This window comes from Copidosoma floridanum, unplaced genomic scaffold, assembly GCF_036245765.1.
Source record: "Copidosoma floridanum isolate Cflo_tuat_1 unplaced genomic scaffold, Cflo_Japanese_pri ptg000004l, whole genome shotgun sequence".
Lineage (NCBI taxonomy): Eukaryota > Metazoa > Arthropoda > Insecta > Hymenoptera > Encyrtidae > Copidosoma > Copidosoma floridanum.
Genome location: NW_028321881.1, coordinates 9,141,106 through 9,157,787, shown reverse-complemented (window position 1 = coordinate 9,157,787; position 16,682 = coordinate 9,141,106). Strand labels below are relative to the sequence as shown.

The window sequence follows — 16,682 nt, the reverse complement described above, 5'->3', positions numbered from 1 at the left end:
ATACTGCCCCAAAACCTTAAGCTGGGAAATCAAATTCTAAATACCTCTCTACGGTCTCTCACCAATCCCATGTTTCTTCTGAGCCCACTAAAGACCAGCGTGCTGTTAAGAAAATGCCTACTTGTATACTATGCAAAGGCGCTCACACTTTAAGTAAATGTGATAGTTTCAAAACTCTTTCCGTCGAGGTTCGTAATGATTTTGTTCTAAAGATAATCTATGCTTCAATTGCTTAGGTTGGCATCGGTTGAAGGATTGCAAATTCAAGTTTAGTTGTCTGACGTGCAAGAGAATGCACCATACCCTCCTACATTTACAAACGCTTGCTCAGAGTCAGGAACACCAGAATCATAAAAAAAGCGATAATTATTTCCCCAACAAAAATGACCCGATTCTAAGCAAGCTTCGCATCATGTCGAGTCGTCTCCCTTTAGTGGAATTGATGTATTGTTAGCTGTGGCTCGTGTATATGTCATAGGTCCAACTGGTGTACGTTTGTTAGTTAGAGTTCTTATCGATCAATGCTCGCAATGCTCCATTGTGTCTGATTCTCTTTGCGACGTATTGAAGCTGAAATGACAGCATTCAAGTATTCCCATCTTTGGGTCTCATGGCGCTATTGTAGGAGTGGCCAAGAGGATTGTTAGTTTTGAAATAAAGCCCAGGTTTCCATCACAGTTCAAGATGTTGGTAGAAGCTAAGGTTTTGCCACAGGTCTCTTCTTATCAACCTTCAGTTAGTCGATACGAAACCAGTTTAAACTACTAGGACGACATTAAACTAGCTAACCCACAATAAACTAGCTTTGATAAAATAGACATTATCCTAGCAGCTGAAGTTCATGCAAGGGTTGTAGAAGAAGAAATTAAAAGAGTAAGTCTCGATGAACTAATTGCCACTTGTACTCTTCTAGGTTAGATCTTGTCAGGTCCAATGGGTACAGTTTAATCTTTTACTTGTAGTACTGTCTCTTTACATTGTTCAGAAGACCCCCAGCTGGTACCATTATTGCTAAGATTTTGAGAGATAGAGGAGATTCCCGGTAGTTCGTAGAAACAATTAACACCTGACGAGATAAATTGTGAGAATCATTTTTCTAATACAAACTCCAAAGACAATTTGGGTAGATATATCGCCAGGTTGCCTTTTCAATACAATCCTAACTATTTTCTAAATTTTCTGAATCTCGCAAAGACTCTAGACATCTATCTTTAGATATGATGAATTGTCTGGAGCGTAGGTTTCAGAGAAACCCAAAACTTCGCAACTTGTATGTTAAATTTATGCAAAAGTATCAAGAGCTAGACCACATGTGTGAAGTTAATACTGATTTTACTAAAGAGTGTTGGGTTATGCCTCATCAGGGTGTAATCAAACTGTCGAGCTCCACTACTAAACTTCGTACCGTGTTCAATGGCTCAGCAAAGGTTTCTTCCGATACTTTATAAAATAAGCTTCTCCATTCAGGGCCCTACTTGGTCCGTATCCAATCGTCGAGTCACTACATACTCAAGGCGAGCGCTCTATTGTTTCAATTCGAGTCAAGAACAACAAAATTAATTTATCTTGTAAACTCGCTTTACGTTCAGGCAATAATTATATTTGTATTATTCGTAATTGATCGTACAAGTAAGAAATCTAAAATAGTTAAAGTTGTAATAAGGATTAAAGTTACTTACATTAAAGTAAAATTAGTTATAAGCAAGCGTTTGTCAATTCTTCTGTATTATTACTCAATTACTGGAGTACGAACCCCTTAATTTAATCCACATTCCCAAACAGCACTTAAGAATGTATGTAAGAAGTGCTTTGCCTGATAATGCAGCTGTATGTTATATTTTTTCCTTTGGCATACTTCACGAACTTCTGAAAGACTCTTTGTTAATTGATAGTTCTTTGATATTTTTATAAATCTTATTCTGTTTTTGTTAGAGACTAACTTGAATTTACTATTAGTAAAAAAACAACTTCAAGTGGATTAGAAAATATCTTAAGTTAGTTATTGGGTTCACATTGAAACAACATTTATTGTAGTTATTGTTGAGACTGTGTACTTTTTCTTAGTTTTTACCTTTTTTTACAAATTTATCAAATATACCTTTAACCACATAAGTACTGTCTATGTTTACTAGCATTAGAATGAATTGCAAAAGTCAAGTTAAGATGTAATGGCGTCGTTTATGCAGTGCATTTGGATGAATCCATACGTTTATATAGCGACTAGTTTGATTATAAAAGTATTGTGCTTTAAATGATTATATAATCATAACACGAGGTTGTATAGTTATTCATTAGTGTAATTTTTGTTATTTGTAAGTTGCCATTTCTTAATTTATTACATTTTTATTCCGTACTCTTAAAATATTACGTATACAACTTTTTTCCAGAGTAGTTTTAAGTGATAAGGATAAATACTGATCAAAAGTTTTAGGATCCATATATTTTGATTTCATAGTAACACTTTATTATTAAAATTTTATGTTTACCCATCATACCCATCTACAAGTTTGTTACTTATCCTTCATTTTAGATATCTGCTTTTCTTTTTCCTTGTTATTTATAATTACTGTCTTTTTTCCCTGAGTATAAAAGTCATTTATGTCGATCTCTTGCAAAGTTTCTCTTAGACAACTTGGTCAACTATTCTACTAGATAATATTGACAAAGCGCAGTGACTGTCTTAAGCACTACCCAGCTATTGTCAATAAACCATTCAGCTAGTTATTTCAGTCTCCTTTAAACCTGTAGTGACTTAAGCGATGAGCTGGCCAGGTATAAACTTTTCTTGGGCCTTAGAATTATCCAAAACCTCTACTTTTTGTTTTGAAACTTTAGATGATTGATTTTCTACATTTTGGGTATTTATTCCGTCAAAAAATCCTGAAAAAATTTTTTAATATTTTTTGGCTGGATTTGAACACAGGATCTCTCCAATTGGTCTGACTAGAAAGCTTGCATGCTAAGTATTAGGCTATTAAAACTTCATTTTGTAATAAAATGTATACATTAAAATATAATGGTGTATGCACTGCACTAAAAAAATTAGGTGTATTTAATTCTTTTCTTATCAACTAACAATTTAATGATTTGCCGAAGCTATTTCTGTAAATAATCGTTTTGTTCTAGCTATCAAATTAAAGAAGGAGATTCAATTAATATTGATGTTACTAGTCCTGGAGCCACAATCGCCTTAGGATTGATGTATCTTAGAACAAGTAACCATGCTATAGCTGAATGGATGACAGTACCAAATACACAGTACCTTCTTGATTTTGTTCGTCCCGATCTTCTATTACTTCGAGTATTGGCTAAGTCAATTATACTTTGGGATGAAATTGAACCGTCAAAAACGTGGGTATCAAGTCACGTTCCAGAAATTGTTACGAAGTATAAATTACAAAAACCCAATAATGACATTGTTGAACCAGTCGACCTTGAAACTATTAAGTAAGAGTTATAATACATTCTATTGTTTTTAACTTTTAAAGAATCTTCATATTGGAAAGAAAAAAAATTATTTTAATTCTTTATCGAGAATTGCGGTCAGTCAGAGAAACATAATGAGGTGATTTAAACAACGTAGTTAATATGACTTTATCCCTGCCGTTCCGGCTAATCTTATAATTAGACTCATCTATCCTTTGAAGAAACTTATGTGGGCCAGGGTATTTTTCTACCACTATTTTTATATGCAAGTAAACATAGTCACAAGTGTGCAAGTAGTTGTGAAAGATTACCCGTTTTTTGTACTTTTGAGTGACTTGGGCTCACTTATCCTTCCGCATACGTTCACGAAATTCTTGTAAATTTTTTTTTTTTTTCGTGAAAGTTAATCTAAAAAGTTTTGTCCAAGAAAATTGAAACTATAGAGTAAACGGCTAGATTCAATACTTCCATAATTCTTTCATCAGTCAGCATCGGTAATTCAGTAAGATCCCTGGCATTAGATGCGATCAGAACCAATTGGCAGCTAAATTAAGTTGCTCCTGCAGATTTTGTTTATAAATTCTTTACTAGAAAAGGATTTTACTTAAAAAATAAAGTTACTTACAAAGTTTTTTAAAATCAACTTTATAAATAAAACTTAAAAAAAAAGTTTACGTTTGCTAGATTCTGAATACATAAGTTTCAAAGGATAGCAAATAATAGAAAAAAAATTTTCCAAACAGAGTTTCAATGGACACTGTTTACGAACTTTAGAAATTAAGAAAAAAATGTTCATATCAAACTTTTCTAACCTTTTATTTTTTTTGCAAGGGAAATTTTACTAAACTTATACCTAAAGATACTTGTATATAATGTTATTTAATTTATTTATTTTTTGATGGGTACTATACAAGCAGTTCATTTTAAATTCAACATTTTCCATCAGAATTAAGTTAACGTACGCAACTCAATTTTTCAAGCTAAATCAACTGGAGGGCAAAAATTTTTTATATGCAGCATTAAAAAAAAGAACACCTTGAAGTTTGTATTGTGCCAATGCTTACAATACGTTAACGGATGCTGATTTAATGTGTACCAGAAATAAGAAATTTTTTAGAACGCAAAACAGTTTCAGAAAGTATATCAATTTAAAGATTTCCATTTTATCATGTTTTTTTAATAATCTACTTCCTTAAACTATGTCAAGCTAACTCAGGACATTTTTGAAAAAAACATTTGTCCCTCAGTTGCCATTCAACCAAGGCTACCCTACAGTTTCTTGGGTCTTGTTTTGGGCTGCAACACAGCGGTAGTCATGATGGCACTTGTTCGACTGATATTAGTACCATCGTTTACTCTTTGAAGCGTGTTTTTACCACTAAACAAATTGTATTACTGTCTCAATTGTATTATTATAAAATAAAATTTGTAATTCGTTTGTATCTATGTACTAAAAATTAAAACGTGTCGTAAGACACTATTGTATCATTTATTCGACTCCGTCGTATCAGTCTGTATATATTACAAATTAACAACTTCAACTACTTTCAGCAACCGCTTTTTTATGGATAACTTTATTTACACTACTATTGTTCATTTATTACGTACAAAAAACTCCACGTCTTGCCTGGAGTAACAGCTCCACTACCATCTTTTCAATGTAAGACAAGATCGTGGCTGCTTACGGAGTTTCTGGAGTTAGCTGACCCCCATTTCTATCTGCCACGAGACATAGACTTGCTACTTGGCACTGACTACTATTCAGCTATAATCACCTCAGATCTGCTCAGAGGTTCTTTATCAGAACCTATCGCTCAACGTACACTGTTTTGTTGGATTTTATCGGGTTGAGTTAACCAGCCTGTTACGAAGATTACTCGTCACACTCACCATATCGTTTCAAAAATAGAAGATAAACTCCAGGAATTACTCATCAACTTTTGGATTCAAAAAGAGGTCCCTTCAAAGTCAAGCTCGCAGCTTACACCAGAGGAACAGGAGTGTGAGGAACTCTTCGTGCGAACTCACTCTCGGGATAGCACCGAAAGATACGTGGTGAAACTTCCTCTGAAGCAATCTCCATCTCTGCTGGGCAACTCAGTCAACCGTGCTCATAAATGCTTCGATCGCACGGTGGCCAGGCTCGAAACAGACGACAAGTACGACAAGCTCTACACAAATTTCATGAATAAATATTTGAGTCTTGGCCATATGCGACCGGTGCCTGCAGATGAGCTCAACATCAAGCCTCATTTTTATCTGCCTCATCACAGCGTACTGAAGGAAGATGGAGACAACGCCAAAATCAGGGTGGTTTTCAATGGATCAGCCCTCACTTCCTCTGGACATTCACTCAACAGCATAACTCACACGGGACCTAATCTACTGCCCAACATAACAGATATACTCTTCTGGTTTCGCACATTTAAATGGACTTTCTCTGCCGACATCTCCAAGATGTATCGTCAGATCAAGGTTCATCCAGACGATTGGGACCTTCAGCAAATCATCTGGCATAGCAAAACTCACGATGAAGCTCACTTCCAGCTCACCACAGTGACCTACGGGACGAGGCCTGCTCCATTTCTGGCCACGCGCTCACTGCTGCAGCTGGTGAAGGATGAAGGGCCCCGTACCCCCAGGCGGCCCGGATTCTCACCAGCGGCAGATATGTGGACGACATTTTTGGTGGAGCGGAGACTCCAGATGAGTTGAACGACCAGGCCCTCTAACTCAAGGAGCTGTGCATGGCGGGTGGATAGCCCCTGGCTAAGTGGCACTCAAACTCGTCAGGATTCAGTTACTCAAACTCCAGTGAAGAATCAGCACTCTCTCTTGATGACTGCGATGCTAAAGTACTCGGAATGGTTTGGAAACCACTTTCAGACAATCTCACCTTTCAGTGCACACTTAAGCCTCTCAGTCATACTCCAACGACGAGAACAATTCTTTCAGAAATATCTCAAATCTTCGATCCTCTTGGAAAAGTTGCTTTAGTGATCGTTGCAGCCAAACTCATCATTCAGGAATTGTGGCTACTCAAAATTACATGGGATACACCCATACCAGATGCTCTCGCTCAAAGGTGGCTACAAATACGAGGTGATCTAGCCAAACTCTCCGGAGTGACGGCTTCTAGATGGCTTGGAGCTTATCCTTCTTCTGCAGTGAAACTCCATGGCTTTGCTGATGCGTATTGGTGTCATCAGTCTTGGACTCGGAGTTCCTACTCAGACTCACTAAGTCCAGCTCCACATTGCACAAACTCTATCGTATCACAGCCACCCTCTTACTTGCTTGTGCCAAGTTTAAAGCCTTACTCACACACCAGGAATCATCAGTAGCTGTCACTGCAGAACTCATCACTTAAGCTAAGCTCTTACTAATCAGATTAACTCAACAGGAATGTTTCAAGGAGGAAATCAAGATGCTCAAATCAGGTTCTCCCCCAAAGGGCCATGTTTTCCACTGGTTGATGGCATATACTGATGATGCTGGCATACTGCGTGTGGGAGGCAGACTTATGAATGCCAAGCTCAGACCTGATGCAAAACATCCTGCCCTACTTCCTCGTCAAGCTCAATTCACCAGTTTGGTTATCGATCAGGCTCATCGGCAAACTCTACACAGAGGAACTCAGCTCACTCTTAGCAAAACTCGTCAAGAGTTTTGGATTGTCGGTGGAAGGGCCCCCATCCGATCCAGAATACTCTACTGTGTCAAATGTGCCAGGTACCGGGCACAAAGAGCACAACAACTCATGGGACAGTTACTCGAGGCCAGGGTGACTCCCTCCAGACCGTTTGCTCACACAGGTATCGACTACGCAGGTCCGATACATCTCAAATCTTGGCGCGGCAGAGGGTTGAAGACATACAAGGGTTGGATGTGTGTGTTCGTGTGTTTTTCGACCTCTGCTGTGCATCTCGAAGCAGTGACAGATTACTACCGAAGGATTCTTGTCAGCGTATTGGCGATTTGTCTCACGTCGGGGGCGTCCATTTAAATTGTATTCTGATTGTGGGACGAACTTCGTTAGTGCAGACAGGGCTCTTCAACATTTATACTCAGAAGCAATCAGTCAAAATTCTCATCTATCAGCCATGCTCGCCCAAGATGGAACGTCATGGCACTTCAACCCTCCAGCTGCTCCTCACATGGGAGGAAAATGGGAGGCAGTAGTGAAGTCGATGAAACACCATCTCCATCGGACTATGGGAGAGATTCTTTACACGCTTGAAGAGATCGCGACGTTGCTCACTCAAATCGAAGCAATACTTAACTCTAGACCACTAGAAACACTTACCAATGATCCAGAGGATTTAGACACGCTCACTCCAGGATACTTCTTAGTCGGATCAGCGCTAAACTCACCACCAGAGCCGTGCTTGTTGGATTTACCTCCAGCAAGGCTCACTCGCTGGCAGCTTATCCAAGCTTAAAAACAAAGATTTTGGAAGCATTAGTCTACACAGTACTTGCTTAGATTAAACTCAATTTCCAAGTGGTATACTCCAGCTCATGACATCAAGACAGGCCCATTGGTGCTTATAACTAGTGAGACTCTACCACCAGGAAAGTGGCCGCTGGCCAGAGTCGTCGACGTCCACCCAGCCAAGGATGGCCTGGTTAGAGTGGTGACTCTCAAGACCTCAGTGGGCGCGCTCAGGAGACCAATTCACAAGTTGGTGCCACTGCCGGTCTACGGCTGTTGTCAGCCGTTGACTGACAGCCGTTGGAATGTTGGAAATGAGAGCGACCGACAGTAGGCCCGGCTTTTGTGTACATTGTGTACACTTGTAGTTTCTGTCGGCTCAACGCTCTGTGCGTGTGCGCTTGGTTGACTTAGCGCGCTGCAGGTGTGTGTATGTGTATCCACGCGGCAAGCTTTGTATACTGTAAGTGCCAGATTATACTTAGCTCTCGTCGAAGAAAGACTCTCTCAATTTACGTTGCTAAACTCTAGCATTCAAAGGTGCATACATCGCTTAAATGCTAGTGTTAATTTTCTGATTAACTCTCGCAATACAGTGGGCAAAACTCAGTTGTGCAGTGCAGTACACTTAGTGCTTTGTTTAAGTTGCTCACTGCATAATTTGCAGACCAGCTTAAATAGTTAATCTCATCGAACTTTCAGTGATTATCAACAGCAAGACTCAGTGAAACTTTTGTGTACTTCCACAGACAGTAATTGTGCATTTTTACAGACAGCGGTTTTTAGTTAATCAATATTTCAATCAGTTATACTCTATCAGTGCTTTTATTTCTACATTTATTTCGTATAACTTTCAAACTCTCTTGCGAGCTCAAGGCCAGTGCGTGTTTACATATTGTGTTATTCAACTTCACTCTTTTCTTTCTACATTCTTCGCCTTTATATGTTTTCAATAGTTCATTGCTTTAAGACTATAGACAGTATTTATTTTCTCCTGTATAATTTTGACCTTTACAATTTTTGAGAATATTAACTGTGTTTTCTTAGCCTTTGAGTGACATTAAAAGTTGTTATTTTTATGCTGTTTAATTTTATTGTGTTTTATTGTGTCTTCCCAATTACCCTATCCGAGCTTAGTGTGTGCTAACGCACACGCCTCGAACAACATGCTTCTGTATGTGCTTCAATTTTATTAGGAGGCTGTATGGAGAGTATGTGGCTGAACTAGTCATTCTTTTATTAGTGATAAGGAAAACAATTAATTAGGTAAATGGATATACGTGATCTCTAAAGACCACAGAAAGTATATGTCAGTAATATAAGTTACTGGAAGTTGACTGGAAGTTAATCAGATTTTTACTGTCAGTCAACTTCCAGTAACTTATATTACTAAGTATATTTAAAGTTTCTTGATTTTTTGATTAGTCTATGTTGACACCATAGCAGTATAATATAATTCATCGTATGAAGAGCTGACTTGTTAAACTAAACGAATGTCTTAACTTAATACTTGCGTTTTTACTCATGACTCAATAAAAGAAAAATAAAGATAAGTCAGTGTTGTATGCCTGTCGTATAATTTCTATTTTTCTACTTTGACTTAAAATTATAATGATTAATTTATGATTCGTTATTGACTTTAAATGGTGATATTCTGTAATAGTACTTTTTCTAATATAAGACCTATGTATTTTATAAATTGTGGAAGCCACCACAAGTTAAAAAATTAGCAATTGACATTTATTGGAAAATTTGAAAATTTTTACGTTTAATTGTTAAATTTGAGCTACAAAGGTCACGGTAATTGTGTGCAAGACAATTGTCCTTTTTTTTTGACTTTTACTTTGCTCCAGGTCAACTCTTCTATGTCGCATTTTCGTATACCACATTAAGTACACTTAGTGCAATTTTTCAGATTCATAAGCTGTTTGTGCTTTTTTTTTGCGCTTTAAATATAAGCAAGCTTGAATATCGCTTACAGTTAAGATTTTTAAAGAGAACTAAACGTTTAATTTAATTTTTTTTCGTGCTTTAACAACTCAACAAGTTAAACGTGCTCCATCTTAGTGGCCCTTTCTGACCCATGGGTTGTTCAAAATGTTACTAAAAAATACACTGTCAAACAACATTTTTTGAATTAAATTTTGCTAGTAGTTTTTATAAATAACTAATTTTTTTTTCCTTGGGTCCTCAGAATCATAAACAACAGAATAACAAGAGTACAAACTTATCAACCATAAATTACGTAAGCATGAAAAAAAATTCACCTTGGCTTGGGCTAAAACCTAGAACCTCCTTCTTTTTGGAAAGGTACGTAAGTCAATTCCATCGTTAAAACTGTTGCTAATTCTTCTTTTCATTATACTTCATTAATGCGTAATTTTTTCCAGTAAAGTGTGTTTACAATTCTAAGTTTTGTTAAATACTTTACTGTTATAGTTGAAGAGCCAAAAAAAGTTTGTAGAATACAGAACCTATTGATTATGCCCAATAGTTTTGATTTCAACCATTTAATGATGTAGGTATACGTATGTATATTAGTGGAGCTTTGCCCCCTGCATGCTTTGCGCCCCAACCCCAACAATCAATTGTTATTCCATGTTTTTTCAGGTAATCACTCATATATTTAAATAGAAAACGTATTTGTGCAATAGACATGTTTGCGGTTTAGGTACTTAGATAAAAATCTAAAACATGGGTGATCACAGTTACATGTATTAAACTCTTGAAATCTTTTATAATTTTACCTAACATAATCAACTTTGAGATACAAAATTAAATCTAAAGGGGGTTAAAGATCACCAAATTTATCAAAATATGTAACATTATTCCCGCGTTTTCTGTAGGCAACCCAGTGAGTGCTGGGGCCGCCTCTATCATCTAGATTGACAGCAGCTAATTCACTGTTAAGTGGACCACTGGATGGCATATAAATTCTCATTTACACTCCTTGAAAATGTGGGATTTTCAAAATTTGCTCGTATTTTATAATATTCTGATTAGTTAGCGCTCAATTGGGTATTTTACTATAAATTTTTTTTTTTTTTTTAAACCCAATTTCTGGTTAAAAGTAGAGACCAAATTCTTTCTATGAGGTTTTTAAAAAAGACCTTTAGCAAGCAAAATAGCTTCTATTTTTTTATTTTGCCTCACACTTTCTTCAAGCTGCTTTCTAGATTGTTTAGCTTCATTAATGGCCTTATATATACCGCTCGCTCCATTAGGAATAGCACCTATTGCGTTTAGACCTGCAAACGCAGGGATAACATAGGGTAAAAAACCACTAATTTTTGGAGGCATAGGTAGAATACAAGGTGTTAAAACATTTTTTTCACCACCAGCTTTTTTCATAGTATCTCGATCCCCCTTTAAAGCCGAATTGACAACTTTGCGAGCACATTTATTTTGAACCATAGACTTTTTGCACTTTGAATTAAACTTCTCAAAGTAATTAACTTTCTAACTTTTTTTCACAATTTTTTTCGTCTTATTCTTGGATGAGCCCATTCCAAGTTCTGATTTTGCTTTTATTACACCATTTACAGCAAAAGCAGCAGCCTCCTCACCAATACTTGAATCTTTCGCTTGAAAGCGTTGCCAAGCCCTTTCTGCAAACATTTTGTCTGCTACGTTTCTAGTCGTTATATCATCAAGATTCTGAGAATACGTTATATCATGCTGCTTACAAGCTTTATCCAGAGAATTGATGCCAGCATCACCGCGAGCCACTTTTTAAGACAACTTGGTTTCCGGGCCGTAATATCAATAACCTGGTGTGTGTAGTGCTACAGATAAACTATTGATTAGTCTATCAATCACTTTACGACCTTTTTTTTGTGAATGATCATCACTGTTCAAGAGCTTGATTGTGAATGATCTTAAAAACACTTTTTTATAACTTGAATAATCAGTTGTACGTGAGTCATTGTGCAGTCATTATGAGTTTTATTGGGAAAAAAATAAAACTTCCCGTCGAAAATTTTGACACACTTGTTAAACAAGAGAAAAAAATTAAACGGCATGGAGACTACTTCCTGAAACTATTATGGCTGTTTTTTGTGGTCCTTCAAACTGTGGTAAAACAAACATTGTACTCAGATTATTAACTCATCCTAATGGATTAAGATTTGAAAATATATATATTTACTCAAAATCGTTGAATCAACCAAAATACGAGTCTTTGAAGGAGCTGTTACAACCTATTAAAGGAATTTAATTTTTTCCATATAGTGAAAATGAAGTTTTAATAGCGCCAGTCAAAGCACTTCCCAATTCTGTTATGATTTTTGACGACATAGCGTGTGAAAAGCCAAATAATGTTGAATCATTTTTTCGTGTGGGAAGATACAGAGAGGTTGATTGTTTTTATTTGTGTCACTCTTACACATAAGTTCCAAAACATTTGGTTCGAGATAATGTTAATCTGTTGCAAATATTGATACAGGATGATATAAATTTAAAACACATTTATCACGATCATGTAAATACAGACATGTCTTTCGCAGAATTTAAAAACTTGTGCATAAAATATGGGAAAGACGGAAAACTTGGATTTGTCGTGATAGATAAGGATAGAGATGTCGAGAAGGGTACATATAGGAAAGGGTTTGATTGTTTCGCTATAAATATAACGCACACACCTTAAAATTATTTTAGTCTTTCAATATTCAGCAAATGGTTAAAATGTCTAAATTTCATCGAGGAAAAAAAGTTCTTCAACAGATTAAAAAGTCTAGAGAAGCTATAAGGAACAAGCATAGATTGTTGAAAAATGAAAGATTAAATTTCGACAAAGCCATCGGTAAAACATTTAAACCAATTACCGATCCTCTAAAAAAATCATTGAAGATAGCAAAAGAAATATTACTTCCTAAGTGTGTATACCCCTAGTTGACCAAAAGAAGTTAGAATCTAAGATAAACGCACGCAGAAAAGAAAATGACATGCTCATAAATCTCCACTGTTATAGTCATCCATTTCATTTATGATAGTGACGCTGATGTTTCTAGTGATAATGCTACCAAATAGCCAAGCATACTTTCCAAATTCAAACGTCTCAAACATCTATGAGTCATAGCACCGATGACGTCAATGTTCCTTTGGATAGTACTTCAGGAGATAACGCCACAGTAGTTGAGTATGAGGACACCGAATATGATTCATCTAATGATAGTAAAATGTATCTTCAAATATTAGATCAAAATAAATTGGACCAATTAGATCAAATTTATGGTGTACGAAAAGGATAGAGCTTATATGCTAGGTAGTTAAAAAACAAGTTTTCATGATTATCCAATTCAAGTCAATGGTAAAAAATATCCTGTCACTGTTGGATTAATGAAACTGCTTATTAAAAACATTTTGATAAAAATCTTATCACGAATAAGGATTTAATAAATTATCATCTTCTTTTAGAAACGTCAAGCGTACATAGATAAAGTTTGACAAAAATGCAAGTGCACGAAATCAGAATAGTATGAAATTGAATAAAGTAATTGGACAAATGTTTGATAAGGTTGGTGTAAAAAAACTAGGTGGTGCATTACCATAACTTAAAATTGCATGCTTAAATATGCAGATAGACTATGTATATAGGGATGATCCCAATGAGCTAGTTGATCGCCTTCGATTGTTAATTACTGAGAGATCAGCTGGTAACCCTAGCATCAAAAATGAAATTCTTTCGATTATCGAGGAGTTGCACGAAGGTGGTATTATATATTAAGCTGATAATTAATCTTGACTTGAGTATCAATATGAGCGTTGACGTATTCGGACGTAAGTTGGGTAAAACTGAAGGTGGCAGCGTTCGAGGCCCTTTGGGCATCGAATACGGACTAACTCCAGTTGGCCAGTATGATTTGAATAACAAAAGATTGGGCAATGTTTTAAAACCGATACAGCTTCAGGATGCGGTAAATTATGCTTATTTGGATAAAAGACTTCAAATTTTTGTTGAAAAAATTAAAAACATTCGAACTATCACAGACAACTTATGAAAAAAAATTTTTAATTATTTGGGCTTTGACAACAACTGTTAATCTAGAAACTTAAAATATAAAGGTGATTGTTGAGAAACTTTACAATCCTGCTAGACGTAACTGTCCTCGCCGGAAATTTAACGTGCGTGGCTTGGATAAGACTTGGTCAGCAGATCTTGTTAAGATGCAACTCTATGCTCGTGAGAATAAAGGCTATGGATACATAAAATCTATATTAGTTAAAGGACAAGTACCAAAAAATTTACATGCTATGTGGAAAAATTTAGCTTGCGTGGTAGTTATAAGGGGATCGAAATCTTACTCAAGTTAATTACAGCATATAATAATCACAAATGCAAACACCGAACAATTGCGATGAAACCTAAGGATGTGTCAACTGCTAATAAAGATAAGGTTTTGAAAAAATTCATATCCGTAGCAAAAGTGGAAGTAAAACGTTAATTTAAAGTGGGTGGTGAAGTTCGAGTGAGTAATTCTAAGCAAATTTTTAAAAAGGGATATACGCGTTACTGGTCGACTGAGGTATTTACTATTGTGAGAGTAGCGCCTACGAAGCCATTAACACACCATTTGACGGATTATCAGAAGCAGCCAATTTCTTGGGGCTTCTACAAGCAGGAACTGCAGAAGACTAAGTATCCAGATACTGACGTTGTTGAAAGAATTCTCTGTTGACGTGGAAATAAAATTTTTGTCAAGTGGTTGGGCTGTGACAAAACTCGTAAAAGGTGGATTGATGCTACTTTGTATTAATAAGGAAAGGATTTTTTCTAATAAACAGAAAAACACGAATTATGAATAGATTTTTTATTTTTACATCCCATTATGCCTAACAAAATGTAATATGTACACTATTATATTATACAAATGATTTTAATCTTATCTTATAATAATTTTATCTTCAAATTCAAGGAAATCTTTTTTAATTAAACCCTCTGATACACGTTCTGGTAAAAATATTTGAAATTCTTCTCTTAACTCTGCAACAATTTTCTCTTCAAATTTGGTTCCCACCTTCTTCAGCTTTGTTACCATTAATATTTCGCTGACTGGTAACTCGACAATTTTTTTGGTTGGGAGGAATCCCCTGCTGGCTAATTTATTGAGTGCTGCCAAATCTGCCATTTATAATTTGAATTAAAAAAGAACTAAATTAGTTACACAAGCTTATAAATAAAGTATTTTTTCATAACTATAAAGAAAGAGAAAAAAAACCCCTATCACTTTGAGTGATTTTGCTACAATCAGCTCTATCTACATCCATCTCTTTTTGGCTTGTAATCTCTATGGGATTTGTACATTTTTTTCCCTCTTTTATGTTTTCATACTTTATTGTTTATATTGCACTATTCCATAGATAATAATGAGTAAGTTATATGGACTAACTCTCTTTGACTTATGGTTTGCGCTTTATTTTTGTTGTGATCATGTGTGCATTTAACTTGTTGCTGCACGTCTTCTTTATCCGTTATTGAAAAATTTTCTAGAGCATTCCATTGCTTAATATTTTCTTTTTGATTAGTCATTTCTTCGTAAGTTTTCCTTTTATTATCACTAGAGCTCATTTACGCGCGCTTTGCGCGCGGCTGACTACATTTTTGTTGTTGTTTTAAACTATACAACTTACCAACTTAACATTTTTTAATTATAGTAAAATGAAATAGAAATAAAGATTCACTCTTATAATCATTAAAATTTGAATAATTATTTGCAAAAAAACTGAAAGAAATTTCAAATAATTCACAAATAAAGTTCTGATAATATTGCTTCCTTATAAAGGAAGCTTTGTATCGATGATGAAAAAATTTTTCGTGAAAATGTGATAGAAATGTCTTATATGGTATCAGGATTCAAAAAATGCAATTTTCAAAAAATGTCCATCTCTGTGTGTGTGTGTGTGTGTGTATGTAATCAGTCATATCTCAGGAACCCGACGGCCAATTTTAATGATTTAGGGCTTAAAATTTCTTTTTCACTCCCACATAGGGGCTCGAAAAAAAAATTAAAGTTTCGTACCTTATTCAGGTTGTTATAACGATTTTTCGATTTTTCAAAAATAGTTTTTGATATTCATTGAATAAAAAATTTCTAATTTGATTTCCAAAAGAACTTTACTTTGTAGGGTACAAAAATACCTTTATTTTCCACTTTGGATTATGGTGATATGTTATTTCGTCGTATTTTTATTCACGTAATACTAAAAAAAAAAAAAAGATTATTAGTAACTTTTTGTCTTGTTGACATATCTCGATGATTTAGGGTTTAAATTTTCACATTTTGTATTAGATTAGAGGCTTGGAAGAAACATATTAGTTTTATACCTTATTAAGGTTGTTATAACATTTTTTTGATTTTTTAAAATCGGTTTTTTGGCCTTTCTTAAATGAAAATCTCCTGAACATATGTTAAAAATGGTCCTATTCCTTAGGATTTAATATTACCTGCATTTTCCACTTTGATTTATCCTGATACTTTGTTTCGTTCTGTTTTTATAAACGATATAAATTTTTTTTTTATTTGAATCAGTGATAACTTGCTGTTTTGTAGAAATATTTTGATTGTCTATTGTTATAAATGTCTTTTTTCGTAGCTGTATAGTGGCTCAAACGAAGAATTTAAATTTTATACCTTATTAAGGTTGTTATAACGATTTTTCGTTTTTTTAAAAACGGTTTTTTGTTGTTTATTAAATGAAAATTTTTTAATTAAATTTCAAAAATAACTTTACTTTGTAGGGTACAATAATACCTTCATTTCCCATTTTGAATTAAGGTGATACCTTATTTCGTTGTTTTTTTATTCAGGATATACTGAATAAA

General features: G+C 35.1%; 1 protein-coding gene across 1 annotated transcript in view; it reads left to right on the top strand.

Moving 5' to 3' along the window:
* The window catches only part of shtd (anaphase promoting complex subunit 1), a 901,519-nt gene that overhangs the window by 781,278 nt on the left and 103,559 nt on the right, over window positions 1-16,682 (top strand). The window contains exon 15 of the mRNA XM_089595858.1: window positions 3,127-3,447. Coding sequence (XP_089451984.1) covers window positions 3,127-3,447 — 321 coding nt within the window. The remainder of the gene's footprint in view (window positions 1-3,126; window positions 3,448-16,682) is intronic.